Source organism: Penaeus chinensis, chromosome 5 (assembly GCF_019202785.1).
Source record: "Penaeus chinensis breed Huanghai No. 1 chromosome 5, ASM1920278v2, whole genome shotgun sequence".
Taxonomy (NCBI): Eukaryota; Metazoa; Arthropoda; class Malacostraca; order Decapoda; family Penaeidae; genus Penaeus; species Penaeus chinensis.
In genome coordinates, this window is record NC_061823.1 from 20,620,066 (window position 1) to 20,633,785 (window position 13,720).

The following is a 13,720-nucleotide window of genomic DNA, read 5'->3' on the forward strand; positions in this document are numbered from 1 at the left end:
AGCTGATCTATGTAGGCTTTCTGGAACACATAGCTGATATATGATCTTATCAGGTAGATGTCGTAACCTGTAGAGGACTCCATCTTTGAGCTCGAATTCTGAAAGAGGGGTGGGCAACTTACGTTTAGGCACAGTTCCATCACACAAATACGAAATCAGGCTCTGCAATTTCGGGTCTTTACTCCATTGCTAAATCCTGTGGAGACATGTTGTTGACGGCGGTCACAGCAACTTGTCTTGACAACAGATCAGGGACATGATTTGTGGGACCTTCCTTGTACCGGATCTCGAAATCATAAAAGGAGAGATCGTGTGCAAATCTGGTCATCCTTGGTGATTTTGTACGGTGCTTAGAAATGTAAACCAAAGGACGATGATCAGTTAGGATGAGAAATTTGCGTCCATACAGGTAGGAATCAAAGACACGAACGCCTTCAACAACAGCTAACGCCTCACAGTCAACAGCAGGATAGCGTGTTTCAGAGTCCCGCAACTTCCTACTGCAGTATGCTACAGCATGAGGTGTTTCATAATCATCTCGCTGAAGAAGAACTGCTCCAATAGCGATGCTGCTGGCGTCGGTATGGAGCTCAAAAGGCCGGGTAAAGTCAGGCTGCTTGAGGACAGGAGCAGATACCAGGTGTTCCTTAAGTTTGATGAAGGCTTCATGCTGCTGGTTCCCCCACTCCCAATGCTGTCCTTTCTTCAATAGAAGATGTAGGGGTGCTGCAAGTGTGGCATAGCCCTTGATATGCTTACGGAAAAACCCAGTAGCACCAAGGAACCGACGCACCTCCTTGATGGTACATGGAACCGGAGTGTCTGAAATTGCAGAAACCTTGTCACGGTCTGGGTGGACACCTTCAGGCGAAATGGTAAAACCTAAGAAGTTGATGGTAGTGTTTGCAAACTTGCACTTTTCAGGATTTAGTTTCATCCCAGCTGCAGAAAGTAGCTGGAGAGTCTCTTGTAAGTCCCTTATGTGCTGTGAAAAGCCCTTGGAATAAACTATAATGTCATCCAAATACACAAGGGTATGCCGTCCCAGGACAGAAGAAAGCACAAGATTCATAGTTCTTTGGAAAGTGGTGGGTGCCGTGCTAAGACCAAAAGGTAGCCTGCAGAACTGAAAGAGTCGATACCCATCACTAAATGCAGTCTTGGGTCTGTCAGCAGGGTGGACTTCAACGCTCCAATAGGCTGATCTGGCATCTAGGGTCGTGAAAGTATCAGTAGGACCAAGTTCGTCTATGAGCTCTTCAATACGTGGTAGAGGGTAAGTGTCCGAGGTAGTGACAGCATTCAGGTTGCGATAATCTACACAAAACCGCAAAGACCCACACTTCTTCTTTACAAGAACCACTGGACTGAGCCATGATGATGTTGATGGTTCTATTATACCGTTCTTGAGTATTGAATTGCATTGTTCCCGAATGGTGTCCTTAGTGGCCTGTGGAAGACGCCATTGACGGGTACACACAGGTGTAGCAGCTCTGGTGTTGATTCGATGTTGGATCCCTGGGACATGTCCTACTGCCTCATCTCCTCCATCAAAAAGACCCTGGTAGCGACTAAGCAAGGCTTGTAATTCTTGGTGGTGGGGTTCTTCTAGATGTTGAAGATCTGGTATGTCCACTGAAGGCTGAATGGCTGATCCTTCAACAGCGTCAACTGCAGCAAGGGCTAGTGAGGGTGGAAGTTCATGGGTAAGAAGAGTGAAGTCCTCTTCATACCCAAAATCCTCTAGGCCATAGGTTTGATCAAACAGGTCCTCTTCCCATGCAAAGTCTTCTGCTTCATCACCATCTTCCCAGGTATCCAACTCGATGGGGTTTGTGTCCTCAGCAACATTGGTATCTGGGAGTGCTGGTGCTGATGTGTCCAATGAAAAGACTGACTCCACTGAAAGCACTGACCCTAGTCGTGTCCCCTGTGACAGTCGTACTGGCTTTGCCGTAGGGTTTACTGCCCACACAGAGCAGTGGCGTCCTGAGGCTGTGGTGACTAAGTAGGGTGACACCCAAGCTGAAGACTCTTGAGGCATAAGGAGGAGATCTCCATCACTAGGGCCTGATCGCTCTATAATACCCTCCAAGAAGCGTCCTGTATGTGGCGGGAGCTCCGAGGTCTGTCGGAGGTGTACCACAGCAGGCAAGGGATTAGAGGTATCTGCTACTTCTGGAGACTTTAAATGGACCACACACAGATGCAGAGAAGCAGTATCTGTATAAGTCACTGAGAAAGCCTGTCCTTCCAACTGGAGAAAAGCAAAGTTGTCATGAGGGCTTGAGGAAAAGCTAAAGGAAATCCTCCGCAGGAAGTCCATCCCAAGGAGTACATCACCAGGAAATTAGACATCACAGACGGCTGTTTGGTGGTGTATCGAGGTGTCACTGTTGAGAGAGAAGGTCAGCGTGATGTCATAAGACGTATCAAATGGTAGACCAGAGACCCCACGAGGATGACGGGTGGCTTCCTTCCGAGGTAAGTGTCCCTCGGGATCTACCAGTTGAAGAGCCCTGGGCTTTATGAGGGTTACTTCGGAACCAGTATCAATGAAGCACAAAGCTAAGGCTCCATTAATACTGAGTTCCACGAGTGGTCGTCCGATTGGCCCCGAAGCTGTCATTGTGGCGACTGACTTTATGACTCGAGTGGCCGGCGCTCTGCATGCTCCCTGCTCCAACTCTGCCAGGGGCTGTGGGAGCACTTTCACCCTGGTCCTGTTGAAAGGGGCACTCTTTAGCCAGATGACCAGGTCTCCTGCACTGGAAGCACAAGCGCCTTGGAGGAGAATTTGGTGCTGAGGAAGCTATAACACGGCACTCTGATGTGTTGTGTGTCGAAACCCTGTGGAAAGAACACCATTTCCCTTGGGCAGTAACTGGAAAGATGGTGTGCATGGCTGGGGGTTCTGTGGATACAGGTAAGGCATAGTGATCACGCCCACGTGGTGGTCGCTCTGGGAATTGGCCTGGAGACATCGAGGAGTGATCACCATGGTGGATGCCATTGCGCGAATTCCATATGCGTTGGGCGGTCTCAGCAAGCTGTGTAGGACTTCCATCTTCCCTCACTGCAAGGAAATCACGGAGCCATGCAGGAATGCCGCTCAAGAACACCCTTCTCACAAGCTCTGCAGGATCACCTATGGCATCACGGTGGTCTCGATATCCCTGGTACACGCTCCCCTCCAGCTGCAGGTAGTAGTTCATAGGTGCTCGGCCTGGCAACATCCGATTCTCATAGAGCACCTTATAGAAGTCCGATGAGGTGTAGGTACCCCGGAACTTACTTCTCAATGCTGCCTTGAATACTTCCCACTCAGTGATGTTATCAAATAATGGTGAGTTTATAATGAGCTCAGCTGGTCCCCTGCAATTGGATCTGGCTGCCTGGATATATGCGGCAGATGAAGGTGGCTTGACAATATTCTCAATAGCCCTGATCCAACCCTCAACCTCCTGATTTCTTTTCAAGGGTTGGGAGGCTGAAACATCTCCTTTGAAGTGAGGTACCTTCTCCTTCGTGAACACATAAGAGACTGAGGGATTGTTGGAGCATGATGCAGGGAGGCCATTCGCAGGTGAACAGTTCCAGCATCTTGTAGAGAGGTCCCTCGGAATGATGGGAAGGAGTTCCTTTCAGGTAGAGGCTGGTGCGGCAGATATGGCTGGGTATTCTGCAGTAACTGCGGCTGAGGAGGTAAAGGACGGTCCACTGGCTCAGGAGTTTGAGGTCGGCTGCGAGGAACAGGCTGCGGAGGTACAGGAGGCGGGCGAATGGTGTCCACAGCCTGTGCAGTACGAGGGGAGACTCGGGAGAGACGAGAGTCTGCCAGCTCGTTCTCAAGTTCTTGTAACCTCCTTCGGAGCTGATGAATCTCTTCATTCCTCTCAGCTGCCTGCTGAGTGGTGTCGGTAGGTGCAGGGATTTGCTCGCTTTGGGAGTGACGAGCTTCTTCCAGTTCGGCCCGTTGTTGCTGAAGCTGGTGGCGCCCCTCTGTGCAGCTAAGGTTTGGTATTGGTCATCACGCCCAGCACGATCTTCTAGCTGTCTCTGTTCCCTGAGCATCTCCTCTTGGCGCTGGAGTCGGTTCTCAAGCCTGTCGTTTTGCTCCTTGCACCCCTGAACCTCTGCAATTAGGGTGTTGACCCGCTCCATGATCTGGCTGAACATGTCGACTTCAGCTTCCATGACTCAAACTGCCTCACGTACGTTTGGGTTAGAACCTCCAGTGACAACCGCCAATTGGTGGAGCTCGGACGAAACTTGGCTTGGAGATGGGTCACGCGAGGTGGGTTGGCTGTTGGACTACAGGTTCCGTCGGCGCTGAAACCTCTCGGACCGCTTCTGTCTCTCCTGTTCTCTATTCATGCCAGGACCTACACTGAACACCTAGTTCTGCAGATAAACTGCAACCACGATAAAAGTCACGAACCCTCAGCAAGACCACAAACAACAGACACGAGCCCTGAGTAAGAAGCGAGCGTCGGACATCAGAGCAAAGCTGCCAAGAAAAACGGGTTAACACACAGGAAGGGTAAATAAAAGAGTCCCTAAGCTACATGAGCAATAATATCTAAATGGGCAAGCCGGCGATTAAAAACAAAAATAAGAATGGGTGCCAGGCTTTTGACAATACACAAAAGCAAATCTACCCTGCAAAACGAAAATTAAAAACAATAAAATAATGTGTAAAAGAAACGGTAAACACAATGGAGTAAAAGAAGTAAAGCAGTAAAAAAATGGATACAGCAAAGTTAACGATCACAGAGAAAAGAAACAATCACTGTAAGAGAGAAAACACACAAATAGAAACTGAGAAAAGATCATACACAAAAAAAAGAAGTGCCGCTAAGTTCAAATGCATAGCCCAAGAAGCACAGGAAATGAACAGCAGATGAAAACTTGATAAAACAAAGAGAAAAAGAGAACAATAACACCTAAGTAAAGTGTAAAAGCGAACATCCAATGCAGTAGAAGCATAAAGCTAAAAAGACTCAGAGAGAGACGAAAAAAAAAAAAAATAGACTAAAGTTATACTATAGAAGAACACAGTAATGATCAGGCCGGTAGACGAACGGAAAAAAAGGAAGAAAGAACAGTGGAATAGCCACGCTAAAGTGAATGAATTAAATAAAATGAGTAAAAAGAACGCATAACTAGCAACAACTGCGGGGAGTAAAACCAATAAAAGCCCACAGCGAGACGAACAAAAGTAAGAATGGACTAACAAGAGAAATACAGACGTAGTAAAACGCAGGGGGAAACAAATAAAAGGAACCGTAAAATAAGTCCACTAAGAACAAAACCTGGTAAGATCAGTATATGAGAGAAACATAAAAGTAAGGAATCCAGAGAATTAAAGTAAAAGCAGTAAAAGATACAGTACGGCAAAACACAGTAAACGGAACAGTTGAATAAAATCAATAGGCTCACTCAAACTAATTTCACCATGCATAATATAACCTATGGAAAGTAGCTATGCTGGACGTCTCAACGTCAAGGAGTGATACGAGAGTACGTAATCACGCACGTATGAATCCCACCGAATGCCGCCAAATTATCTGTGAGGTGTTCTTTTGCTCTGTGGCTATTGGTATATATATAAGTGTGGGTTCCCAGTGTCTAGATGCTATGTTGTGGTAGCGTGAAGCATCTAGGCACAAACAAACAAGCAAACAAAGGAAAAAAAAAAGAAAAAAAAAAAAAAAGAAGACCGAGCATAATCTTCACTCCTTGACGTTCAGCCTATGGGTTTCCTTTTATAAGAAATATTTAATGTAACTTACAATAACTAAAAAAGGTAAAGTCACATCCTTAAGTGCATTTCGAAAACATTTATGTTTAATAAAATAAATGCAATTTTTTTTTTTAAAACCACTCCTTACGAGTGTTAATATTTAATAAAAAGTAAAGTCATTAATATTGGCTGATTAAGATTATTTGGAGAATATGTAACACATAAGTAAGAAAAAAAAAAAAAAAAAAAGGATCACGTCCAGCTCCTCAGAAAAGGAACTTTTCTGAGGAGCTGAACTTAACTTCTCTCGGTTTCGGGGGGCGTGGCCGCTTCACGGCGTCCCAGCTCACACAGGGGTAGTAACACACAGGGTATCTGGTCCAGACTGAGTATCTTTCGCGCCGTTTTTGGCGGTATTTACAGTGTTCGTGACGTCATGAACTACGTCACGAACTTTACATCTTTTATATTTATATAACTGTAGATTTTACCCTACAGGTTAAAATACATGTTTTTACAGTGTAAGAAGAAAAGATTAAAAATAACCCCAAGTTAAAATGAAATAAAAAATATCGAACAAAAAGATAAAAGTAAAAGATGACGAGTGTAAAATACTCGAAAGATTAGATAATAATGAAAATGAAATAAAATAACAATTAAATCAAGATATATCGAAAATCAAGTAAAGTAGACTTTCGAGTCTTAAGAACGAAACACAATGACTGTGTTAAATCAAACAAACAATCACAAAAAAAGGAAAGAAAAAGGGGAAACTTCACTAAAACTTCAGAAACAAAAGACCAAAATAAAAGGCCAAGCGAAAGGATTAGACCTCCCCCAACAGAAAAGGAGAGAGCAAGCGAGATCCGGGCGCGGCCGAACGACAGGAACGAGTGGTGAGGGGATGCTCTCCAAAGCCCGAGATGAGGAGGACTAGGATGTCACCTTACAGATTCCTCCCCCACCCTGGGTCGAAACGTGCAGTGGAGACCTGAAATGAGAGGCAAGCCTGAGTCCTGACGATTTATGAGGAGTGGACATAGAGTTAAAAAATGTGATCCTTTCAACTTACTTAAGTTACCGAAGCGAGCATACATCTGCCAAAGATGCCACTCGATACCTCCTTCAGGAGCTGGAACTCTTGCAACATGTGCCAAAGGAGACAGACTTCAGAGCAGGCAGCATACAGCACCAATCAGGAACAGCTAACAGTTTTCTCCACCTCAGTGTGGCACTGGGCCAATGGCTCACTAAAGGCAGAGTCCCTACAGCAACAATAAAAGAAATATCAGCCACTTGTGCCGACGTGGGGCATGCCCGTGTCTCGCCGCTCACAAGTTCCCTACTGAGCAAACTAACAGCAGTCCTCATTCTAGTGTGGCACAAGGCCAAGGGCGCACCAGAATGAGGTCCCTAATGTTCAGAAGATCACTCAGATCCGTGTTTGAGAACAGGATCCAGTACACAGGTAGTGAGAATGGCTATCCATGGGTCATCTGGTTCAGGAACCTCTTCCATATCTCTTGGTTCTTCTTGATCAGGATAGGTGAGCTCCTCTGGAGGGTGGTATGGCCTCAGGTGATTGAAATGAGACCTTAGAACTTTACCAGATTCCAGATGTTGTATCTCAAAAGAGACTGGACCAAACCGCTTGCACACACGAGTAGGACCACGCCACTTCGGTCCTAAAGGACGGGGCACCATCTCCTTGTACCAGACGAGTTGTCCTTCCTCTAGCTCTTTGATTGTAGCTTCTACCGTAAACCTGTTGTGCATCTTTTGAAGCTGCAACCGCAGCACGGCGAGCAGTTTTCAACCGTTGCTGAAAGTTGTTGTTCTCCCCGAATATCGCTTCATTGGTTAAACCCACTGGAAAGTAAGCATGACGCCCAGTAAGCAAGTAAAGTGGCTGTTTCCCTGTGGATCTATGAATTGCAGAGTTCAGTGCAAGACGAAGCTCTGGAATGTACTTGTGCCAGTCCCGGTGATGATCTCCAACAACAGCACTCAGGGCAGCTTTGACAACACGGTTTGTCCTTTCTACCAGACCATTTGCTTGAGGGTGATACCGGATAGTGAAGTGGTGTGTTGCTCGTAAGATGTCTACTAGCTCAGCAAAGACATGAGCAATGAATTGTCTACCATTGTCTGACTGGATGATTCGGGGTGGCCCAAAGTACGTTACCAAGAAAGCGATGAACTCTGGAGGCTGTAATGTCCTTAAGTGGAATGACCTGTGTAAATCGGCTATGCTGGTCAATGATTGTCAGAGCCCATCTCAGGGGGGCTTGACCAAGGTCCATAATATCCATGGATACTCGCTCCAGAGGATAAAGTGCAAGAGGGGCTTCTGCCATGGGCACTCTCTGTGCAACCCCATGTGCTTGCTGGCAGGAAAGGCAGTGTTGAACGTACTGGCGAGTGTCACAGAGCATATTTGGCCAGTAGAACATGTTACACAGGTTGTGGTATGTCCTGTGTATTCCAGGGTGCATTGCAAGAGGTGGTTCATGTGCTGCCTTCAGAGCTGATCTATGTAGGCTTTCTGGAACACATAGCTGATATATGATCTTATCAGGTAGATGTCGTAACCTGTAGAGGACTCCATCTTTGAGCTCGAATTCTGAAAGAGGGGTGGGCAACTTACGTTTAGGCACAGTTCCATCACACAAATACGAAATCAGGCTCTGCGATTTCGGGTCTTTACTCCATTGCTAAATCCTGTGGAGACATGTTGTTGACGTCGGTCACAGCAACTTGTCTTGACAACAGATCAGGGACATGATTTGACGGACCTTCCTTGTACCGGATCTCGAAATCATAAAAGGAGGGATCGTGTGCAAATCTGGTCATCCTTGGTGATTTTGTACGGTGCTTAAAAATGTAAACCAAAGGACGATGATCAGTTAGGATGAGAAATTTGTGTCCATACAGGTAGGAATCAAAGACACGAATGCCTTCAACAACAGCTAATGCCTCACAGTCAACAGCAGGATAGCGTGTTTCAGAGTCCCGCAACTTCCTACTGTAGTATGCTACAGCATGAGGTGTTTCATCATCATCTCGCTGAAGAAGAACTGCTCCAATAGCGATGCTGCTGGCGTCGGTATGGAGCTCAAAAGGCCGGGTAAAGTCAGGCTGCTTGAGGACAGGAGCAGATACCAGGTGTTCCTTAAGTTTGATGAAGGCTTCATGCTGCTGGTTCCCCCACTCCCAATGCTGTCCTTTCTTCAGTAGAAGATGTAGGGGTGCTGCAAGTGTGGCATAGCCCTTGATATGCTTACGGAAAAACCCAGTAGCACCAAGGAACCGACGCACCTCCTTGATGGTACATGGAACCGGAGTGTCTGAAATTGCAGAAACCTTGTCACGGTCTGGGTGGACACCTTCAGGCGAAATGGTAAAACCTAAGAAGTTGATGGTAGTGTTTGCAAACTTGCACTTTTCAGGATTTAGTTTCATCCCAGCTGCAGAAAGTAGCTGGAGAGTCTCTTGTAAGTCCCTTATGTGCTGTGAAAAGCCCTTGGAATAAACTATAATGTCATCCAAATACACAAGGGTATGCCGTCCCAGGACAGAAGAAAGCACAAGATTAATAGTTCTTTGGAAAGTGGTGGGTGCCGTGCTAAGACCAAAGGGTAGCCTGCAGAACTGAAAGAGTCGATACCCATCACTAAATGCAGTCTTGGGTCTGTCAGCAGGGTGGACTTCAATGCTCCAATAGGCTGATCTGGCATCTAGGGTCGTGAAAGTATCAGTAGGACCAAGTTCGTCTATGAGCTCTTCAATACGTGGTAGAGGGTAAGTGTCCGAGGTAGTGACAGCATTCAGGTTGCGATAATCTACACAAAACCGCAAAGACCCACACTTCTTTACAAGAACCACTGGACTGAGCCATGGTGATGTCGAATGGTGTCCTTAGTGGCCTGTGGAAGACGCCATTGACGGGTACACACAGGTGTAGCAGCTCTGGTGTTGATTCGATGTTGGATCCCTGGGACATGTCCTACTGCCTCATCTCCTCCATCAAAAAGACCCTGGTAGCGACTAAGCAAGGCTTGTAATTCTTGGTGCTGGGGTTCTTCTAGATGTTGAAGATCTGGTATGTCCACTGAAGGCTGAATGGCTGATCCTTCAACAGCGTCAACTGCAGCAAGGGCTAGTTAGGGTGGAAGTTCATGGGTAAGAAGAGTGAAGTCCTCTTCATACCCAAAATCCTCTAGGCCATAGGTTTGATCAAACAGGTCCTCTTCCCATGCAAAGTCTTCTGCTTCATAACCATCTTCCCAGGTATCCAACTCGATGGGGTTTGTGTCCTCAGCAACATTGGTATCTGGGGGTGCTGGTGCTGATGTGTCCAATGAAAAGACTGACTCCACTGAAAGCACTGACCCTAGTCGTGTCCCCTGTGACAGTCGTACTGGCTTTGCCGTAGGGTTTACTGCCCACACAGAGCAGTGGCGTCCTGAGGCTGTGGTGACTAAGTAGGGTGACACCCAAGCTGAAGACTCTTGAGGCATAAGGAGGAGATCTCCATCACTGGGGCCTGATCGCTCTATAATACCCTCCAAGAAGTGTCCTGTATGTGGCGGGAGCTTCGAGGTCTGTCGGAGGTGTACCACAGCAGGCAAGGGATTAGAGGTATCTGCTACTTCTGGAGACTTTAAATGGACCACACACAGATGCAGAGAAGCAGTATCTGTATAAGTCACTGAGAAAGCCTGTCCTTCCAACTGGAGAAAAGCAAAGTTGTCATGAGGGCTTGAGGAAAAGCTAAAGGAAATCCTCCGCAGGAAGTCCATCCCAAGGAGTACATCACCAGGAAATTAGACATCACAGACGGCTGTTTGGTGGTGTATCGAGGTGTCACTGTTGAGAGAGAAGGTCAGCGTGATGTCATAAGACGTATCAAATGGTAGACCAGAGACCCCACGAAGATGACGGGTGGCTTCCTTCCGAGGTAAGTGTCCCTCGGGATCTACCAGTTGAAGAGCCCTGGGCTTTATGAGGGTTACTTCGGAACCAGTATCAGTGAAGCACAAAGCTAAGGCTCCATTAATACTGAGTTCCACGAGTGGTCGTCCGATTGGCCCCAAAGCTGTCATTGTGGCGACTGACTTCATGACTCGGGTGGCCGGCGCTCTGCATGCTCCCTGCTCCAACTCTGCCAGGGGCTGTGGGAGCACTTTCACCCTGGTCCTGTTGAAAGGGGCACTCTTTAGCCAGATGACCAGGTCTCCTGCACTGGAAGCACAAGCGCCTTGGAGGAGAATTTGGTGCTGAGGAAGCTATAACACGGCACTCTGATGTGTTGTGTGTCGAAACCCTGTGGAAAGAACACCATTTCCCTTGGGCAGTAACTGGAAAGATGGTGTGCATGGCTGGGGGTTCTGTGGATACAGGTAAGGCATAGTGATCACGCCCACGTGGTGGTCGCTCTGGGAATTGGCCTGGAGACATCGAGGAGTGATCACCATGGTGGATGCCATTGCGCGATTCCATATGCGTTGGGCGGTCTCAGCAAGCTGTGTAGGACTTCCATCTTCCCTCACTGCAAGGAAATCACGGAGCCATGCAGGAATGCCGCTCAAGAACACCCTTCTCACAAGCTCTGCAGGATCACCTATGGCATCACGGTGGTCTCGATATCCCTGGTACACGCTCCCCTCCAGCTGCAGGTAGTAGTCCATAGGTGCTCGGCCTGGCAGCATCCGATTCTCGTAGAGCACCTTATAGAAGTCCGATGAGGTGTAGGTACCCCGGAACTTACTTCTCAATGCTGCCTTGAATACTTCCCACTCAGTGATGTTATCAAATAATGGTGAGTTTATAATGAGCTCAGCTGGTCCCCTGCAATTGGATCTGGCTGCCTGGATATATGCCGCAGATGAAGGTGGCTTGACAATATTCTCAATAGACCTGATCCAACCCTCAACCTCCTGATTTCTTTTCAAGGGTTGGGAGGCTGAAACATCTCCTTTGAAGTGAGGTACCTTCTCCTTCGTGAACACATAAGAGACTGAGGGATTGTTGGAGCATGATGCAGGGAGGCCATTCGCAGGTGAACAGTTCCAGCATCTTGTAGAGAGGTCCCTCGGATGTGATGGGAAGGAGTTCCTTTCAGGTAGAGGCTGGTGCGGCAGATATGGCTGGGTATTCTGCAGTAACTGCGGTTGAGGAGGTAAAGGACTGTCCACTGGCTCAGGAGTTTGAGGTCGGCTGCGAGGAACAGGCTGCGGAGGTACAGGAGGCGGGCGAATGGTGTCCACAGCCTGTGCAGTACGAGGGGAGACTCGGGAGAGACGAGAGTCTGCCAGCTCGTTCTCAAGTTCTTTTAACCTCCTTCGGAGCTGATGAATCTCCTCATTCCTCTCAGCTGCCTGCTGAGTGGTGTCGGTAGGTGCAGGGATTTGCTCGCTTTGGGAGTGACGAGCTTCTTCCAGTTCGGCCCGTTGTTGCTGAAGCTTGTGGCGCAACTGCTGGATCTCTTCGCCCCTCTGTGCAGCTAAGGTTTGGTGTTGGTCATCACGCCCAGCACGATCTTCTAGCTGTCTCTGTTCCCTGAGCATCTCCTCTTGGCGCTGGAGTCGGTTCTCAAGCCTGTCGTTTTGCTCCTTGCACCCCTGAACCTCTGCAATTAGGGTGTTGACCCGCTCCATGATCTGGTTGAACATGTCGACTTCAGCTTCCATGACTCAAACTGCCTCACGTACGTTTGGGTTAGAACCTCCAGTGACAACCGCCAATTGGTGGAGCTCGGACGAAACTTGGCTAGGAGATGGGTCACGCGAGGTGGGTTGGCTGTTGGACTACAGGTTCCGTCGGCGCTGAAACCTCTCGGACCGCTTCTGTCTCTCCTGTTCTCTATTCATGCCAGGACCTACACTGAACACCTAGTTCTGCAGATAAACTGCAACCACGATAAAAGTCACGAACCCTCAGCAAGACCACAAACAACAGACACGAGCCCTGAGTAAGAAGCGAGCGTCGGACATCAGAGCAAAGCTGCCAAGAAAAACGGGTTAACACACAGGAAGGGTAAATAAAAGAGTCCCTAAGCTACATGAGCAATAATATATAAATGGGCAAGCCGGCGATTAATTAAGAACATATTACAAAGCTGTAAAAAAAAAAAAAGATTAAAAACAAAAATAAGAATGGGTGCCAGGCTTTTGACAATACACAAAAGCAAATCTACCCTGCAAAACGAAAATTAAAAACAATAAAATAATGTGTAAAAGAAACGGTAAACACAATGGAGTAAAAGAAGTAAAGCAGTAAAAAAATGGATACAGCAAAGTTAACGATCACAGAGAAAAGGAACAATCACTGTAAGAGAGAAAACACACACATAGAAACTGAGAAAAGATCATACACAAAAAAAAGAAGTGCCGCTAAGTTCAAATGCATAGCCCAAGAAGCACAGGAAATGAACAGCAGATGAAAACTTGATAAAACAAAGAGAAAAAGAGAACAATAACACCTAAGTAAAGTGTAAAAGCGAACATCCAATGCAGTAGAAGCATAAAGCTAAAAAGACTCAGAGAGAGACGAAAAAAAAAAAAAAAAATAGACTAAAGTTATACTAAAGAAGAACACAGTAATGATCAGGCCGGTAGACGAACGGAAAAAAAGGAAGAAAGAACAGTGGAATAGCCACACTAAAGTGAATGAATTAAATAAAATGAGTAAAAAGAACGCATAACTAGCAACAACTGCGGGGAGTAAAACCAATAAAAGCCCACAGCGAGACGAACAAAAGTAAGAATGGACTAACAAGAGAAATACAGACGTAGTAAAACGCAGGGGGAAACAAATAAAAGGAACCGTAAAATAAGACCACTAAGAACAAAACCTGGTAAGATCAGTATATGAGAGAAACATAAAAGTAAGTAATCCAGAGAATTAAAGTAAAAGCAGTAAAAGATACAGTACGGCAAAACACAGTAAACGGAACAGTTGAATAAAATCAAT

The 13,720-nt window shown here is 46.8% G+C and overlaps 1 protein-coding gene across 1 annotated transcript; it reads right to left on the reverse strand.

The window, feature by feature from the left end:
• Window positions 1-7,174: 7,174 nt before the first annotated feature.
• On the reverse strand, window positions 7,175-9,749 carry LOC125025520. Its single transcript, XM_047613538.1, has 5 exons — window positions 9,623-9,749; window positions 8,542-9,588; window positions 7,932-8,369; window positions 7,617-7,786; window positions 7,175-7,531 (listed from the first exon to the last, which is right to left on the reverse strand). Exons 1-5 carry the CDS (start codon window positions 9,747-9,749, stop codon window positions 7,175-7,177), a joined length of 2,139 nt encoding a protein of 712 aa, XP_047469494.1.
• Window positions 9,750-13,720: the final 3,971 nt, after the last annotated feature.

Bases quoted from the DNA above. Each gene is read 5' to 3' on its own strand.
- LOC125025520 (XM_047613538.1), bottom strand. From the start codon at position 9,749: ATGTCCCAGGGATCCAACATCGAATCAACACCAGAGCTGCTACACCTG. The intron at 9,589-9,622 runs GTAAAGAAGTGT...GGTTTTGTGTAG, and splicing joins GGCTCAGTCCAGTGGTTCTT to ATTATCGCAACCTGAATGCT. The intron at 7,787-7,931 runs GTAACGTACTTT...ATGGTCTGGTAG, and splicing joins CAGAGTTCATCGCTTTCTTG to AAAGGACAAACCGTGTTGTC.